Source organism: Pholcus phalangioides, unplaced genomic scaffold (assembly GCF_987345545.1).
Source record: "Pholcus phalangioides strain wild (caught in Gottingen) unplaced genomic scaffold, Ppha-v1.0 ptg000011l_1, whole genome shotgun sequence".
Classification (NCBI taxonomy): domain Eukaryota; kingdom Metazoa; phylum Arthropoda; class Arachnida; order Araneae; family Pholcidae; genus Pholcus; species Pholcus phalangioides.
In genome coordinates, this window is record NW_028301604.1 from 32,674,206 (window position 1) to 32,694,064 (window position 19,859).

A 19,859-nucleotide genomic window follows, 5' to 3' on the forward strand; every position below is an offset into this window, starting at 1 on the left:
CCCTGATGTAATTCGGGAAGGACAATGGATTGTTGTCCCGGGAGGAGACTCTCGTGGCAATTTCAATGTTGGTTCTGATGGTATCTGTGAGGCTTTCTACAGCGGTTTCGATTACCTCAAGTGGTTTGAGTATATAATCCGGACTGGGAATTGCCGACATTTGTCGTTTAAAAATTTCCCAGTTCACTTGTCTCTTCGATATTTGACCGCTGGCCACAAGAAAGTCCAAGTCAATAAAGAGAGGGTCGTGATCAGATGTGAATAATTGCTTGACTTCGAGAGACAAGGCGCAATTAAGATTTTTTGTGAGGGCGATGTCAAGGGTATCTGATGATTTGCGGTTATCCTCCGGATTATATGTGTGGGTGAGCGTGCCGTGTGGTGTAATATTATTGCTTCTGCAGTAATTTTCAAGCAGCCTCCCACATTTGTTGTATTTTCGGCTATGCCAAAGTTTCGACTTGCAATTGTAGTCCCCTGCGAGAATTGCCGGGTGCCTACAATCGAAGAACTTGTTAAGTAAGCGGTAGTCAATATTGTTTTGGGGGGGCTTGTATATGGCGCCCAGTCTAATAACATTGCTGTTATTGTTGTGAATGTCTATCGCGATGGCTTCGAATTCCCTCGAATCTGGGAGGCTGACAATGTTGTATGCAAGGTGTCATTTAACGATCACTGCGATCCCTCCTCCCGAGTCAAAAAGCCTGTCCCTCCGAATTACATCATAGTTGGCTATTTTGATGTTATGCTGGGGTTTTAGCCACGTTTCGTTGATGAGCAATACATCGATGCTGTATTGATCTATGACTTCTCGTAGTTCCGCCATATCACCAAGTATGCTTCTGGCGTTCCACGCCATTATCTTCAGATTTTTATGCATAGTGATGTGTCTAGTGGCCATTGAAGATAATCCTCTGAATTTCCTTCATAAAGATATTGAAGAAGACTGCTATCTTCTCCGCTTTTGTTTTGGCGAAGGCTATTTTTAGGAGGCAGTCGGACACCGTTGACATAAGTTCCCCTATCGGGAAATCATCAGAGTTTCGCTCTGAGAACCTCTAGAGCTTCGCTTTGCAAGCGCCCCTCCCATCTAACATTGTTGTTATTTACCATGGTGACCGTTGCCACCGTTTCTTCTCCCTCTCTAGCTGTTGTCACCGGGGCTGGTCGTGATACGTCCCTTTCTCCCTGTGACGTTGTTAGTCGGTTGCTTAGCAACAATCTTCTTGCGCGGCGGCAGGGGAGGAAAGTTTGCGGAGGTGGACGGGAGAGGGGGATGTGTCGTTTCGTGCTCACTGGGGGGCACGCTGTTATCAGTATTTACCTCCGCTAATCCCTGCTCTCTCGTCTCCCTGCGCTCCTTTTCTTTCCCTTTCGCCTCGCGAGTTTCTCTTTCTTTTCTCCTCCCTTCTGTGGGGGCGTTCCTTATGTTTACGGGCGCGCTTACGCCACTGCTCGCTCCTTGGCGTAGCTTGTCCTGCCTGCTGCTGCTACGTTTCCTACCACCCTTGATGTTCTTGGGGTATTTTGGGCAGCCGCGGTACGAGGCCGGGTGCCGGCCGAGGCAGTTACAGCACTGTACGTCCGCGGCTCCCTTCTCCTTACTACACTGTGTCGTGTGATGGCTTTCTATGCATTTGACACAGCGGGGGGAGTTCCAGAAATTTTTCGAAACATGCCTGTAGCTCTGACAGGAGTGGCATTGGACTACGCCCTGCCTGCACCTGTAGAATTCAATCTTAATTTTCAAGAAATTAATACTGTCTAAGTTGTAAATTTCTTTACTTTTGTTCGTGCGTGGCAGTTCAATGAGCCATATAGGCAAAAGCACCACTTTTTTGTTTGGGTGTCTCCCACGGAAGCTCTTAAGTTGGGAGATATTAATTGGGTCGAACCCTAGCTCTTTTAGAGCTTCTTCTATTTCTTCTTTTAGAGCGCTATGCTCCATGCCCTTTATTACTACCTTGATCGTTCGATCTGATGGTAGCGAGTATGTACTGAAACGGATTTGTTCCGCCTCGAACGCCTTGGTGACCGCTCTGTGGCACGACCACCTAGATAACCGGCCTCTGCACACGTGATCAGGAATGCTGTGACGTCAGCAAGAGTAGTGCTATCGTTCCTCCATGACCCTACTCAGCGAAGCACGATTGAACGTGTTTGTTTGTTCTTCATCTCTGCTTCGCACGTGTTTTTATAATTTTATTTTAACTCTCAGTTTTTTCGAATTTGTATTTTTATATGTTTCTCATGCCGTTCACGATAGTCGTGCCGAATTATAAATTAAATTGAAGGAATGATCCAAAAGTCGCCGTGCTCAGATGCCGAGAAATAGCATGCCATCGAAAGGTTTTCAAAATTACCAGCAATAGTAAGGTAAGAACGTTCTTGTATTATTTATTGAAATTTTCTTGAATTTTTCTGGTTATAAGAGCATTAGTCCACTAGTTTTATGATAATGTTGAAGGCTATTCCATGTCGAAATTTAATCAATAAGTGCAAAATCGCTGATTTTTTTGATATAATATATCAATATGGTATATATTTTTTTCCCGCATCAACAAACTTCGATACAAATGAAAGTTTAACTTTTTTTTTCTGTTGCTGTTTCGTAAATCTAACTCCAATAATTAAAGACTGATCATTGTTCAAAATTGAACAGATGAGGTACAGTATTTGTGTTTAGATCATATCACTTAATTTTTTGTCTATTTGAACAATTTTTCTTATTTTCTTTTCATAATTTTAAAAAGTTAACATTAGTTCAATTTCTTACTGGCAATGAACTCAATGAAAATTAGGCATGCATTAATAACGTAGAATTGTTCACCTTGGGAATTTTTTTTCCTTTCTTAATTTCTAATTTTTTTTAAAGAACTTAATCATTATGAAAATTTGTCATATACTTTTAACATTGTGAATATTATGAAAGTTTTACCTTTTTTTCATGCTTAGATATTTTCAAAAATATTTTTTAGAAAACTTATTGTCTCAAGATGTACCTACAAGTAGGGAATCTTTTGATAGTAGTGAGAAAAAAAAATTGTAATCATAAAATAAAATTTTATATACAAATACAAATATTTGTATTTGTATTTATATCAAATTTTATTTTTTTTAAATTTTTATTTTCAAAATAAATTGATTTAATGCCATAAATTTTTATAAGGGCTCTTCTCTCTCATCTTACAGGTATGTAAACCACATTTCAAGCCAGATTCTCAACAAGCTATTATGAACCCCGAGGAAGCGTTCCTGATTTCATTATCTGCTCAGCAGCAAACATGGTCATGACAACATTATCTATCCTCCATCAACGAATTCAACAAGCTTCCTGATCGGCAAATCTACGGATACAGTAAGGTCTCGAGAAACTGTCTCAATGATGTACCACTGTTGAATCACTTCGACCATCGGTGATGCCTTTCAAAGATCAAGTGTAATACTCTGACAGTTTGCTCGAATTTTACTGCCAATTTGCCAGAGATAGTTGTGTAGTCACGCTGTGAAGACTTCCAAGAGCCTTTAGAAACAGACTTAAGATAATTGCGTTTCTCTTGTAACTCGGTACGTAATAATTACAACAATTATTACAGGGTAGGAGTATGTTCGGGATTGATAGGTTGCCAGGGAGTTGCTCTTTCATATCCATCGAGTCAGGTCACAAATTTTTTTACTATGGTCAATTCAGATGGTTCTTCCATGTGTTTTTGTACACTGGGACTCTCGCGTTTCACTGTTCCACACTTCAAAACAAGCCAGAGAGAAAAAGGATATGAAACCGGTAGGAGTTTGAAATGTGTATATGCAATTTATTGATTGAAAGGGAAATTTTTCTATCAGAAAGATGTGAAAAACATTTATGGATAACACTATGAGGTCATGTATATGAGTATGTATGTTTTATTACTGATGCATTCTCAAATAATTTCTATAAAAAAAATGACTTGTGATGAATTTGAAACAGAAAGGAAAAAATGCCAAGTGAAAGGTAATAGAAAAATGCAAAAACTTTCTAAATATTCGAAGAGGGGACCAACGATGAAGGTAAACAATAAGGAAAAGCCATGAATTTCTAATGTTTTATGAAAATTTTCAGATTTTGAGTGAGGAACTCCGTTTCAGAGTAAGAACAAAAATCATGACCCCCTAAAAGTCATGAAAAAAATCAATGCTTTTGCTTGAATCATAGCTTTGCCTTTATCGTTGGTTTCTTTTCAATTATGCCTATCAGGCAAAGGATTATTACTTGTTCATACTTTCCAAGTAGGGTTTTTTAATATGGTACAGATATAATTCGGAACAGTCTGTTATGACAAAAATGATTTAAAAAAATAATCGGTAAATGCAAACATGTCTTCATATAACATTACTGTGATTTGGAAAGGAGACATCAACCTCCAATTTTATTCACTAACTTGTTTTTTTGTATCGCAACATGAGTATTTTAAAGCGTTAAATTTAGTACAGTGCAACTTTGATAACTCGCCGTTCATTATTTATATGGTTGCCACTATATTCGATTCATTGGGGGAAATATTTCAATTTGATACATGAGAACCATATCCCACTTAAGTCGACTATGATTTAAACTGCATTACCATGACTTGTACTCAGAAATCACCCATGCGTTGATCAGTTCAAAAAATTTTGCGTCATTACTCTCGTATGTGGAAAATTGTATTTTTCATTGTTTCTGCTATTTGTTTATTAATATTCGTCAAATTCTCTCCACTCCTTTCAGTAGGGTTACTTCCCGTTATTTCTCTGTTTGGAACCTGAAAACTCAACCCGTTTGATATGACAGCCACAGGTGTGAATGATTTTTGAGTGTGAGAGAAGACGCGAGAAAGCTAAATTGATATGTTTTAAATGAGGGGAGGAAATTTATCTGTTGGGTCAATTGCAACGCTCATTCACAAATAACATCTTCCAACAATTAAAATATATGCCCCTTCCACCCAAAAATTTTTTGAGAGTATTCCCAATACAAAAACTTTTCTTTGGAAATTGCAGATATGAACATTTTTTTATGAATTTGTGAATGATATCTAGAATTATGTGTGTTCAACAATATTACATACATAAAAAATTTTTTAAAATTGAAGCAAAATGAAATAAAATTCGCTAACTTGACATCTGCTTAAGTCAACATAATTATTTTTCGATAGTCTTTGGGTTTCAAGTTATCGGGGTTCCATACTGTCTTACTTGGTACACGCCACAGATGATCACAAAAAATATATTTATTTTTGACTGTACTGTTTACTCATAACCACCAACTTACATTAAAATCAAATTTGCGTATTTTTGAAATCAAAATATATTTTAAATTATTGAAATCATTTATCAAATGTGTGGACAGATTTGTTTTTCCTACATCAATGAAAGGATGTTATATTCATGTAAAATAAAGTTGTGTCAATATTTTTTGAAACATGTAAATAAACTTTTCCAATTTGACATTATTATGGTGTCTGTTATTGCTATCAAATAATATTTAGGAGTAAAAAGATACAAGGCTTTTTTTTTCTCATTCATCAGTTCAAAAATCAGAAGTTTCAAGATATTTCTGCAAAGGTTTAATTTTAGGAACACTCGATTTAAAAAAAAAAAAAAGTCTCATCTTTATAGAAATAATACTGTACAGAATGATTGGTTTTTTTTTTCAAATAGAAAAAAAGTTAAGGAATTAAGATGACTCTCTCTCTACAATGAGAGATATCTATGAAATCATTGCTTAATTTTAAAAAAAGTGAATAGTGCAGTGCATAACTAATGGGAAAGGGCAAAATAATTTTTTTAAATAGGTTATCAATGTTTGTGTATATAGTTGAAAAAAATATCGATGTCTTTTAAGAAAATTTCCCGACTGGTTACGTGATTCAAATTCTTCAGGGAGAAAAAAACTTCAAAAAATATAGTCGCCGTATCTGATCAGATCGTTAGGCTTAAGGAGGTGGAGGTTTAGCGCTACTTCCAGTGACGTCACAACGCTACGCAAAGGCCGGTTATATAGGAGGTCGTGTCTGTGGTAAGCAAAGCCGCTTGTAACTCTTAATGCAGCTTTGGTGGTAAGACGCCTTCATATACGAGCGGAACCATCAGGCATTCTGGTCCTCGCCGAAGGGTTGCTGCACGAAATCGTCGCTTCGGAAATGACCGCCAAACAGAGGGGAAAAAAAATCGCGTCGGTAAATCTGGCATAGCAACCTAACAGAATTCCCCGCGCGCTAAAAATGCTTGGCAAAAGCGTATGGAAAATTCAATTTGTGGGAGAAACGAGGAATTTCCGGGTACGGATTTACTATGGGAAATAAACCACGTTTCACGAAATTATGATTAATCACGAAATTATTGGTAAACAACAGGTTGAATTCGTAACAGTTCGTGTTATGACGATCAAGTAATTAATCTTAAACACAAAAGTATACAGCAAAAAAAAAAAAAAAATTCTTAACTTTTTTTCAGGTTTTTAGTGAAAATAAAATATTCCTATATATCCCTTACCCCGATCCTTAATTTCAGGGTAAAAGTGGCATACAAAAATATATATAGTCAATTTAGATTACATTAAGAAAATTTCTTCTGGATATTAAATGATTGTGTGAAGTTAAGGATTTGATAAACTACTGCCTCTAGATATTGGAAATTTAGTAAAAAAATTCTTAAACATTTTAGGAGCATTTATTTTATCAGAATTTTCTTCAGTAAATTACAAATCCTGAATAGCACACACAGGTTCAATAATGTAAATTGACGAGCTCAATGAGTGAATAAATTTATTTATTAAAAAAATATTGAAACATAATGTACATAACTGATGAAAGCAAGATTTTACAAATATCATTCACAATTTCACATATTTTTCTACACCATGTAATCAATTATTACGCTGCTTTAGAGTACCAGTAAACTTTGGGAATTACAAAAGAAATATGCTTAAATAACAGAAATGTAGTTTTTCTTGAAACTGCGTGACCCAACAGCAATTAATCTGGAAATATATATATATACTAGGGGGGCTCTGCCCCCCTGCCGCCTTTGGCGGCCAACCCCCCCCCCCCACTTCTCTCCCGGACATATCTTGTTTATTTCGTCCCACTTCATCAGCGTGCTATGGAAAAGGGGAAAGGGACGTGTGAAAGCACCAGCCTACTGAAGAAGCGAATTTTAATGAAAATAATAATAAAGCAACAAAAAACAAATGAGATTCATCAAGTATCCCTAGAAAACTTCCCCATGGGGGTCCCCAGATTCAATTCGCTGAATTTCAGTGGGGCCCCACACTGGATATATCTTGGGCTACCGATGTGTTGCAAATTTTACAATGTTAAACCACAAAAATCAATGAGATACATTCAGGGGCACCGAATTACAACCTGCCAACATTTCCATGAAGCCCTGACCTGCAAGCTTGTCGGACACCCCCCTGTGAGAATTTTTCATTTTTATCAATTTTACAACGAATAAAATCCAGGGCCCCACACCCAGTAGCGGGGACACAATACGCAGATTTTTAGTGGGGCCCCAGACTGGCTATATCTCGGGTTTCGGCTGTGGCAAATTCTACAACAGAAAAGAATGAGATTCATCCAGGGCCCCCAAAATCAAACCTGTAAACATGGGGCCCCCCGACTTGGAAGCTTGTCGGTCATCCCCCGGAGCGAGTGCCATGAAAAATTTTCATTTGTATTCGTTTTACCAACGAATAAAATCCAGGACCCCCCAACCAATTACCCGGGACACCAATTCGCTTACTTTTGGTGGGGCCCCAGACTGGATATATCTTTTGCTTCCGCTATCGAAATTTTTCAACGTTAAAGCAGCAAGAAAACAATGAGATCCATCAAGGGCCCCTGGAAATGAGAACTTTTTACTTATACGTGAAATCTTCCCCGGGTACCCCGACCCTGTGTTGGGAGCACTGCTGTTGTGTGTGTATATTATACATATATATACCTCTCGGCATGGACCTCCCCCCCCCCCTCCACAAAGGAAGGGCTGACAGGGGCCACAACGATTCTTATCACTTTTTGATTTTTCACACTATAAATTAATCACAGAGGGGCCCCTGAAAAGCTGGTTTGGGGGCTCGAAATCTAAATTCCAGCCTAAGGGCTCTGCTGTAGGATGTAGGAGCCTCTTGGTACATGCACATAACATGGTCCCGATGGGTCAAATGGGTCCCGATATGTGAATATCGACCCAATATCGATATATGATATCATATCGATATATGAATGTGAATATCGATATATGAATCGAACCCACTTCCGTAACAGACTTCCGTCACTCGGTTGCTTAGCAACAGGCCCTTTTCGAGTTTGTTTGTGATTTTATATTATAGAATAGATATATATATTCAAAAGCAATACTTTAAGAGAGCCAAAATAAAAACTCTACTGAAAATTGAAAATTACAATTATGGCAAAAAAATAGTCTACGCGTACATGATAAATACCCATATTTCGTTATCTTTGACCCTAGTAATAGGTCAATACAGGGGCGCAACAAAATACTTTGTCCCCCGGGCAAGCCAGAATTTTGGAACCCCCTTGCATGTAGAAACAGTTAAAGGGTGAATTCTGCACCCCTTCTGGTCCAGCGCCTGGGGCACCAGACCCACATGCCCCCCCCCCCCCAGTTGCAGCCATGGGCCAATAATAAGCTAATCTTAAAATCCTAATAAATGTATAAAAACATCACCACATTAGGATAGATAATCACTAGAGCCCGGATTATATGCAAATGCATATGTGCATATGCTTTTGCATATTTTGACCTTTTTTAGCATTAATGCATATAAATGCATAAAATCAAAGAATTTTCAGTATAAGTGCATATTTTGAAGGTTTATTTAACTCACTCAATTTTTTTTTATAATTTTTCAAATAAATATTGTTCATATAAATAATATATTGTTCAAATAAATATTTTTATAATATCGATTTTTTTCCCGCAGGTGAAATTTAGTGAATTAATACATATTTATAAAGTATTTTACGAATATTAGCCGTTTTATTGTCGTGTTAAATTTTTTTAGAAATTTAGAAATAGTGTCGAAATTTTTTGTTACTGGTATTTTCGTTATTGAGCAACTACAACGAACTAAAAGTAGAAAAGATGCATTTTAAAAACACATCTGCTTTTTTTTGCATAGTAATTTTTTTAATGCATATTTTCTCATTTTTTGTACATACTTCGGAATTTTTGAGTTTTTCAAGATTTCTAGTGCATATTCTGGAGTATTTAATGCATATTTTGGGATTTTCAGTGTATATTTTGGCATTTTCATATTTTTGTAGTTTTAAGTGCATATTTTTGTAGTTTTAAGTGCATATTTTTGCATTTTTCAGTGCATATTTGCATATTTTGCCACTTTTTTAGTGCATATAATCCGGGCTCTAATAATCACCAATAAAATACACACATTGATTCCTTTTAATAAATATATTTTTAAGGAGTGTATTAAGGAGTTCTAGTCTGTGGTCGTCCTCCGATTGCAGACGTCATCACTGCTGACGTTTTCGTCCGTCGGGGCGCTTGTAGCGCCATCTGTCGACGTTGTCGGTCGTGGCAAACTGTCCACCACTGGGGTTTCTTCAGGAGCTCCCCTCTCGATCGTAATTTCGGCGCTCTGAATTTGATCTTTTTCCTTTTTCGCCCTTTCCTTAGTTTCCCCTGCTTTTTTCGCGAATTTACGGGGGGCTTTATTTTTTGGCTCTTTGCCCTTGTCATTTTTGCGGAATTTGCCGCACGTTGTGAAATCGTTTTCCACCATTAGTTTTAGGGCCCCTATTAATTCTATCTGGGACGCCCCCAGCTCGTTATCTGAGGTACTGCCCTCAACGGCTATCATCAATTCTAATACTTTACGGAAGAGAACGTCAAGTGCGCAAGACACATCGTCTTCACGTATTAGATCCATAGCTCTGGACATGCTCGGGCAGTTGGTCTTAACTATGTCCAAGCAGTCCATAGTTGCAGCATCGAGATTGTCTATCTGATCTTCGGCCGACATGGCTGAGTGTTCATCGAGGAGGTATTTAACCTCATTCCATCTCTCGATCGTATCCTCATGGATAATATGAGAGTGCACGTAGCACGGTTTAGCTTTCGTGGGTGCCATAGCTTCACGCGAACATGAAATGCATTTACTACACAACTGGCTAATTATCGAAAAAGCTAGCGGATAGCTACTGTTAAATAAAAGCGGGTACAGTAAGGGGACTTATCCGTTTATCGCCGCAACCTCGTCCTCAGAGGAGAAATGGCACGGAGCGACAAAACGCGTAAAATTGGGTAAAACCTTTTAGACTGCCCGTCTTAGTACATCTGTGTCATCAGAGAATATTTCTTTTTGCAGCAAGTCTTCAATTACTAGCCAGCTCAGAGCCGGCTAGGGGCGAGTAGCTCTGTACTGCGCCCGGTGGATCTGCGCATTTACCAGAGACGCTGTCACGCTGTCGAAAAGGCTTAGCACTCGTCCACGTTGAAGAATAGGAATAGTGAGCCACTTTTCCGTTGTCCGGGAGAGCTTATTTTTTACGTCCGTTCACTTCGGTGGTCAGCGATCGATTCGCTGTCTACAATAACGAAATTAAATAAGGAGTCGACATCGTGGATCAAATGGTGCGATTATACACCAATAAGAATGGAAGTCGTCGCTGGCCAATGCATGTTTTCGGAAAAAATTACGAACCTCAAAAGATCTTTTTTCATGAGAGCGAAAGGGGAAACGTTTCCGGGAATAAATGACGAAAATTCTGTGAAATTTTAATTCGATGAAATTGTAATATTTTATACCGCCCCTCATCAGATCCTTTTTCACAAGAGCGGAAGGGAAACGTTTCCGCGGAAAAAATGACGAAAATTCTGCGAAATTTTAATTCGATGAAATTGTAATATTTTATACCGCCCCTCAACAGATCCTTTTTCACGAGAGCGAAAGGGAAACGTTTCCGGGAATAAATGACGAAAATTCTTTGAAATTTTAATGCGACGAAATTGTAATATTTTATACCGCCCCTCAACAGATCCTTTTTCACGAGAGCGAAAGGGAAACGTTTCCGGGAATAAATGACGAAAATTCTGTGAAATTCTAATGCGACGAAATTGTAATATTTTATACTGCCCCTCAACAGATCCTTTTTCACGAGAGCGAAAGGGAAACGTTTCCGGGAATAAATGACGAAAATTCTGTGAAATTCTAATGCGACGAAATTGTAATATTTTATACCGCCCCTCAACAGATCCTTTTTCACGAGAGCGAAAGGGAAACGTTTCCGGGAATAAATGACGAAATTTCTGTGAAATTCTAATGCGACGAAATTGTAATATTTTATACCGCCCCTCAACAGATCCTTTTTCACGAGAGCGAAAGGGAAACGTTTCCGCGGAAAAAATGACGAAAATTCTGCGAAATTTTTATTCGATGAAGTTGTAATATTTTATACCGCCCCTCAACAGATCCTTTTTCACGAGAGCGAAAGGGAAACGTTTCCGGGAATAAATGACGAAAATTCTGTGAAATTCTAATGCGACAAAATTGTAATATTTTATACCGCCCCTCAACAGATCCTTTTTCACGAGAGCGAAAGGGAAACGTTTCCGCGGAAAAAATGACGAAAATTCTGCGAAATTTTTATTCGATGAAGTTGTAATATTTTATACCGCCCCTCAACAGATCCTTTTTCACGAGAGCGAAAGGGAAACGTTTCCGGGAATAAATGACGAAAATTCTGTGAAATTTTGATTCGATGAAATTGTAATATTTTATACCGCCCCTCATCAGATCCTTTTTCACAAGAGCGGAAGGGAAACGTTTCCGCGGAAAAAATGACGAAAATTCTGCGAAATTTTAATTCGATGAAATTGTAATATTTTATACCGCCCCTCAACAGATCCTTTTTCACGAGAGCGAAAGGGAAACGTTTCCGGGAATAAATGACGAAAATTCTTTGAAATTTTAATGCGACGAAATTGTAATATTTTATACCGCCCCTCAACAGATCCTTTTTCACGAGAGCGAAAGGGAAACGTTTCCGGGAATAAATGACGAAAATTCTGTGAAATTCTAATGCGACGAAATTGTAATATTTTATACCGCCCCTCAACAGATCCTTTTTCACGAGAGCGAAAGGGAAACGTTTCCGGGAATAAATGACGAAAATTCTGTGAAATTCTAATGCGACGAAATTGTAATATTTTATACCGCCCCTCAACAGATCCTTTTTCACGAGAGCGAAAGGGAAACGTTTCCGGGAATAAATGACGAAAATTCTGTGAAATTCTAATGCGACGAAATTGTAATATTTTATACCGCCCCTCAACAGATCCTTTTTCACGAGAGCGAAAGGGAAACGTTTCCGCGGAAAAAATGACGAAAATTCTGCGAAATTTTTATTCGATGAAGTTGTAATATTTTATACCGCCCCTCAACAGATCCTTTTTCACGAGAGCGAAAGGGAAACGTTTCCGGGAATAAATGACGAAAATTCTGTGAAATTCTAATGCGACGAAATTGTAATATTTTATACCGCCCCTCAACAGATCCTTTTTCACGAGAGCGAAAGGGAAACGTTTCCGGGAATAAATGACGAAAATTCTGTGAAATTCTAATGCGACGAAATTGTAATATTTTATACCGCCCCTCAACAGATCCTTTTTCACGAGAGCGAAAGGGAAACGTTTCCGGGAATAAATGACGAAAATTCTGTGAAATTCTAATGCGACGAAATTGTAATATTTTATACCGCCCCTCAACAGATCCTTTTTCACGAGAGCGAAAGGGGAAACGTTTCCGGGAAAAAATGACGAAAATTCTGCGAAATTTTAATTCGATGAAATTGTAATATTTTATACCGCCCCTCAACAGATCCTTTTTCACGAGAGCGAAAGGGAAACGTTTCCGCGGAAAAAATGACGAAAATTCTGCGAAATTTTTATTCGATGAAGTTGTAATATTTTATACCGCCCCTCAACAGATCCTTTTTCACGAGAGCGAAAGGGAAACGTTTCCGGGAATAAATGACGAAAATTCTGTGAAATTCTAATGCGACGAAATTGTAATATTTTATACCGCCCCTCAACAGATCCTTTTTCACGAGAGCGAAAGGGAAACGTTTCCGGGAATAAATGACGAAAATTCTGTGAAATTCTAATGCGACGAAATTGTAATATTTTATACCGCCCCTCAACAGATCCTTTTTCACGAGAGCGAAAGGGAAACGTTTCCGGGAATAAATGACGAAAATTCTGTGAAATTCTAATGCGACGAAATTGTAATATTTTATACCGCCCCTCAACAGATCCTTTTTCACGAGAGCGAAAGGGGAAACGTTTCCGGGAAAAAATGACGAAAATTCTGCGAAATTTTAATTCGATGAAATTGTAATATTTTATACCGCCCCTCAACAGATCCTTTTTCACGAGAGCGAAAGGGAAACGTTTCCGGGAATAAATGACGAAAATTCTGCGAAATTTTAATTTTATGTAATATTTTATACCGCCCCAAAAGAGATTTTTTGGAAGAAGATATTTCATACTTTGCCTGGATTGTGTTTAGGCATTTTATAGAATGCCTAGGCAAAGTATAGAATAAAACCGGTATTTCATACTTTGCCTGAAACGACCAGGCATTCTATACAATACTAGGCATTCTATAGAATGCCTGGATTTCATACTTTGCTGGTAACATATATATACCAACATTTCATATATACCAGCCCAACATATAACCCAATTTCATATTTTCCTACCTCTATTGCTCACACAATCGTCTTTTGAACACCCCCTCCACCTTGTCATTAAAAGTCAGCAAATGCGAACCCCCTCACGATTGGTGACTTATTACTTTAAGATGACCCCTTATATATATCCCATAGATATATAAATATGCCCCCATTCGTTATAACGATATTTTCAACATTATTTTATTATTGTATTGTAGGTTCACTAGGACGGAATTAAATTCGTTATAACCGATAAGCATCCAAACGCTTGTTTTTCATTCAGCTAGAGAAATTCAAATCTCTGATATTCACATTGGGAATCAAGGTCTTTGTAGCTCTTACTGACTATCACTGTAAGTGATGGAAGTAAAAAAAATATTTTTTTCTTTAGTTTATTTAAAATCATTTTTATACCGTTCAAATCGTATGAACTAATTCAGTTCATCGAGACGAAAACTTGGATATCCAATCGATACCTACCACTCATTTTTTAACTACTTTATCAACTCGCAAAGTACATAGTATATAAACTTGAGTAATTGAAACTGCAGCGTAGAAACCAACAACATTAATCTTTTTTAAAATATTGGATGAGGAGGCTGACTTTGGTAAAAGCAACTTTAATAAAGAGCGTTTTTTATTAACCTGAAAAAACATAACCCCAACTAACAGCTGATGATTTGCGGAAAAGTATCGGACAGAGGGCGTTCTAACCGCATCTATATATTACACTATATTTATCTATATTCTCTAGAATACTTGGGCCACAAGTATTCTAGAGTGGTACCCCCGTGGTGTTAAACGTCCGAGAAGGCGTCCCCACGCAAGATGGATTGACGAGATCAGGAAAGTGGCAGGAGTCAACTACGTAGATGGCTAAAGCATCAGACAGAACAGAATAGAAAAATTTAGAGGAAACTTTCATCCAGCAGTGGATTGAAAATGGTTGTTGCTGATGATGATGATTTATGCACTTTGCTTTATTATTTAAATAGTCCACTAGATGTTAGCATTTCGATTATCGATGTTTTAGTGAGCACGGGTGTTTGGACCATAGTTGAGTGAAATTACCGTACACGACATTAATAAGCTCCATCGATACTTCCCACGCAACCACCACCAACCCAACCTTCTTTTCTTTCAAACAAGACACGGCCGAGACTCTATCGAAACGCTTGCCCCCTACCACCACCAACCCAACGTAATTACCTCTGCAGAACCAGTTTTGAGGGAATGGGAAGCGTTTCACTTTATGTGACGCGGATTTTCTAACGGAAGAAAATTCACTCCATTGCCCAAAGAAGTTTCACTTATAAAATAGCTTAAATTCCGATTCGTATGGAATGTAAACGAATACACTGTTTCGCTGTCATAATGTTAATTTTATTTCAGACAATGTGTAGTTCTTATGAGAATCCATTTTCTTTTTTTTTCATAGAAACTCGATGATTGGTCCTTTGATGTTTTTGCTTTAAATGACGTGGCCAATGGGCAAGGTCTTAGATATCTGGCATATGATTTGCTTAACCGATATGGACTTTCTCATAAATTTAAGGTGAGTTTGCAAACCGATTTTTTTCATATCGAAAAAAACAAAAATCTCCTATTCGCCATTTACACACTCACGTAAAGGCCGAAACACACTACGCTGACGTGACGTGTTACCACACGTTGGTGCGTGTGATATAAAATTCCACCAATGAGTTTCCTGTAGGTACGTTCACACTGTGCTGACGTGACGTGGGAATGTGTCGGATTATGAAATACGACGTAACAAGCCTTATTACGTGTCAGGAACAAATCAAACCTTTCAGATTTTCGTCAATGGCGTGTGAAGACGCCATATTTGATTTTCTTCGTTCGTGTTTTTATTCATTTGGGGTTTTTTCGTGTTTTTATTCATTTGGGTTTTTTTCGTGTTTTTATTCATTTGGGTCTTTTTCGTGTTTTCATTTATTTTGTTTTTGTTTCGACGATGAAAGAGGAACTTATCGAACATGTTCGGTCAAATTCCGCCATTGTGAGCCGCCAAGTACGCAGTACAATTATAAAAAAACATATAAGAGAAATTTAAGACATGGTAAAATGACAATCCATATTTAGTGAAATTTAAACAAGATGATGCGAGTATGTTTCGGGTACAACATTAATATACATAAAAATATATAGTTTTAAGCAGTAATATGTAAAAAAAAAAAATTGTTAATTTTATGTTTATCTCCTTTTTTTATGAACAGTTTCATAACATGTCGTCATAATATACACTGCTCAAAACAATTAGGGGAGCAAGAAAAAAAGTGAAGAAAACCGTGCGAGACAGCCACGTATTGGCATACAATGGATAGTACACGCGTATCAATGCGCAATACAGAAAAAAGACGTAAAAAAATTTGGAATTAAGCTTTAATTCTTTGAAAATATGGAACAAACATGAAAAGATGATTTGGGGCAACAATTTGGTTACATGTAAACTATAAAAAAAGTACTGTTTAGACATGATGCATGAGTTTTAATAGGGCGTGTGGTCTCCTCGAACAGCTAAGACTGCTGCACACCTGTTTGCCATGGATGCGATGAGGTTATTGATCAGACTTTGGGGAATACTGTTCCACTCCTCAAGAAGTGCAATCTGCAAGTCTCGGACAGTAACAGGCGGCCTTGGTCGCGCAGCAATGCGTCGTCCGAGCATGTCGATTGAATTCAGGTCAGGAAAGCACGCTGGCCATTCCATACGCTGTATTGTTTCAGCTTCAAGCATGTTCTCCACCAGACGAGCTCTATGCGGTCGGGCATCATCATCCTGGAAAACAAAGGAATCTCCAATGGCTCCAGCGTAAGGGATGACATGAGGTCACAGTATCTCGTCTGCATACCTTCGGGCCGTCAAAGTGCCATTCCGAATGATATGCAGGTCCGTACGTCCGCCTATGCTGATTCCAACCCATACCATCCAACCAGCTCGTCTGTATTGTGACCTTTCACGAATGAATGCGGGGTTATTTCGAGTGCCCCTGTCCCTCCATACCAGAACACGTCGGGTGTCACACTCCAGACTGAATCGGGACTCGTCTGTAAACAGCACTTGGCTCCAATCAGGTTGCTCAGCAGCCTATCTTCTTCGGGCCGCACGGTGGCGTGGGGTCAACGGAATGCAGACGATTGGCCTACGTGCATAGAGCCCTCCCTCATGAAGCCAATTACGTACTGTTTGGCTGGACACCCTTCGTCCTGTTGCCAAGAGCAACCATCTTTGCAGCTGCGTAGCATTCTCTGTTCTGTTTCGACATGCTGTTAACCGTACATACCGGTCATCAGTTGCTGTAGTGGCGAGTGGCCGACCTTGCCCTGGTCGACGTCTAACATTTCCTGTTTCTTGGAATCGATTCCACAGCCTTGCAACAACACTTCTGGCGACTCCAACAGCGTCCGCGACACTACGTTGTGTTTGCCCGGATTCCAGTCTGCCTATAACACGCCATGCCATGGATTCCGGTAAATCACGTTGTTGAGACATCCTCAAGTCACCTTGTCTCAAAAAAAAATACTGCGCAATCGAATTTCACAGTTACGGCAGTAAAACAGACGTTTCTGCAACATCCCGATTTCTGCCCTTATCTCCTTTTTCTGGTTTTTGACGTCATGAACTTTGATTTGCATATGAAGTTTTCTTCTTCCGTTTCCTGCTAGGCTTTAAATTATGGATGATTCATTTTATGTTACTTATCGGTATACATCTTTGCTTAATTTTGTTAAAACCATGTGCTCCCCTAATTGTTTTGAGCAGTGTAGAATGCTTTTTGCTATATGTAAATTTCATGTATGTGTGTGTGTGTGTGTGTGGTTAGTATTATTACTAGATGTTTTTTTTGACTGAAATGAATTCATAAATTTAGGAGCAGTAAATGAGAAACACTGTTGAAACAGATGTTTTTTTGTTTTCGGCACTTCAAAATCATATTTGAATCTCGCTGCTGTTCCATTTGTTTTTCTCTGAAACCAATTTTTATTTTTCGTCGCTAAGTTTATCGTTCGGTAAATATATAATTGTCTGATGTCTAGTGTGTGACAGTTAATTTTTCTATCGTTTCCAGTAGAGGCTTGTGTTAGCATATTTCTTACAAATTGCATCCCTGAGCCCTCTTATCGGTGACCTTTGACCCATAGCTCCTTAGTTTCTAACCCTTAATCCTCGCCCTGGCTCCGGGCGTGGTAGCCCAGGTCGATAAGATGCTCGCCTAAAGTACCAAAGGATGTTTAGAGGTCTTGCGAGTTCGATACCTGGTTCGTCTCTGTCAGAAAGCTTTCCTGACACAGGGGTACAACAAAAACGGCGACGAGACTGAAGGAAAAAATTGCTACCGCAAGGAGTCCCCCATCGAGGGGTTAGCGCACCAACCTCTCTATGAGTATAAAAAACAAGCCTGCCGTTCGGAATCGGCAATAAATTGTAGGTCCCGGTCTAATTAGCCCTCGTGTGCAGAAAATGACCGTGGTGCGACAAAAATGATCAAAATGATCACTCTGGCTCCTCAGTTTCCATCCCTTAATCCTCACCCTGGGTCCTCAGTTTCCATCCCTTAATCCTCACCCTGGGTCCTCAGTTTCCATTCCTAGCTATTCAGTTTTCATCCCATGCTCCTCAATTTTCAACTCTTACCGTAAACTTTATATTTATAACCCTCGTTTCACTTCACCAGGTGAGTCTATCGTGCAGAGTACAATCGATGGAGAATAGTTATCGAAATCCGAGGAGCGCGGTAAGTTATGGTGGAGTGGATGCATTGTACAGTAGGGTGGAACGAAAAAAAAAATTTGAAATTGCCATCGTAATAGAATTTAAAATATGCCTTTATGTGAAGAAATGCCATTCCTAATTTTTTTCCCCAAAATTCAAACTTGTTGAGGTTCCTCATTGCCCCTAAAGTTTTACGCACGTGTGGAATTCTGTAACGTGACACTGCGGAGGAGACTTTCCCATTCCCCCGAACACGTGATTCGTTCAGTCACCTCGATGTTATTCCCTTGTTTCAGTATTCATTTGCAATCTTACCCCTTAACTGAGAGGGCGTATAGTAGTCAAAACGATGACCAGAAGCTTTTATCATTGTGACATTTTAGGAGATCCTAAAGAGTGGGATTCTCCTGTCTTGCCCGCCCACCTATGGCGATGTTATACTTTGTTATTTGCTGACTCCACGCAATATGAAGGCATAACAATCAAGAAAAGATCCAGCTATTGCAGACATTCTTAAAATTATCGTGCCAAAGATAGAAAATATTTGGAAAACTGCATTAATTCCTACGTTTTCTCACCAACGGATATGTAGAATTTTCAAAGACTTTACTGTAAATACAAGAAGCTTCAGAAAAATATGAAAGCAAGGAAAGATTCTCAAACTTTCAAGTTGAACTTGAAATCTTTTCAGTGCGAAGCATGGAAATTGTTCGACATTACAGCATGCAAATGTGATTTTGAAGATTATGTGTGGCAAGGTGAGGAAGGTCCCAAATTTAGAGCGAGATTTCTTGCAAGATCAAAGTACACGCAAGACGGCGATTGGTCGAGTAACGTCCTAACAATGAATAAAGGAAAATGAAAACGGTATTCCGTTTCTAGTCATCTCAAGAAGAAACGACGGAAACTAGTTCATCAATCACTAAAAACAATCTATATCCAACGATTCTGAGGAAAGTGATCTATATGAGCAAAAACACAGTTTGCCGTTGAAGTTAGCATTTCCATCTACCAGTACCTGTAGCTGGTCCATCAATCAGTGCCGAAGCAAGGACTTCATTTGCTTTTGAAGTTCTACCATCATCCTCACAGATGAGAACTAAATTACCAAATGTTGCTCTTGCTTGTGATAGAACTGGTGTGTCTGATCGATCAGCTGCAATTATTGCGAATGCTGTGCTGGAAGATGTTGGGTTATTGTCGAAAGAGAAGCCAAATATGACAGTAGACCGGATGAAAATAAGGCGTGAAAGAGCATCACAGAGAGTTCTTTTGCAAGATAGAATTCCTAGAACAAAATGTGCGAGGAATATATTTTGATGGTCAAAAAGACAAAACCTTAGCTAATGTCAACGAAGGTGATTCTTTCCAACTGGTTATAAAAATGG

The 19,859-nt window shown here is 38.7% G+C and overlaps 1 protein-coding gene across 6 annotated transcripts in view; it reads left to right on the forward strand.

Moving 5' to 3' along the window:
* The window catches only part of Pde1c (Phosphodiesterase 1c), a 923,665-nt gene that overhangs the window by 309,364 nt on the left and 594,442 nt on the right, over positions 1-19,859 (forward strand). For all 6 annotated transcript variants that reach the window (XM_089239484.1, XM_089239482.1, XM_089239480.1 and 3 more), the window contains one exon: positions 15,175-15,291. In XM_089239484.1, the coding sequence (XP_089095610.1) occupies positions 15,175-15,291 (117 nt within the window). The remainder of the gene's footprint in view (positions 1-15,174; positions 15,292-19,859) is intronic.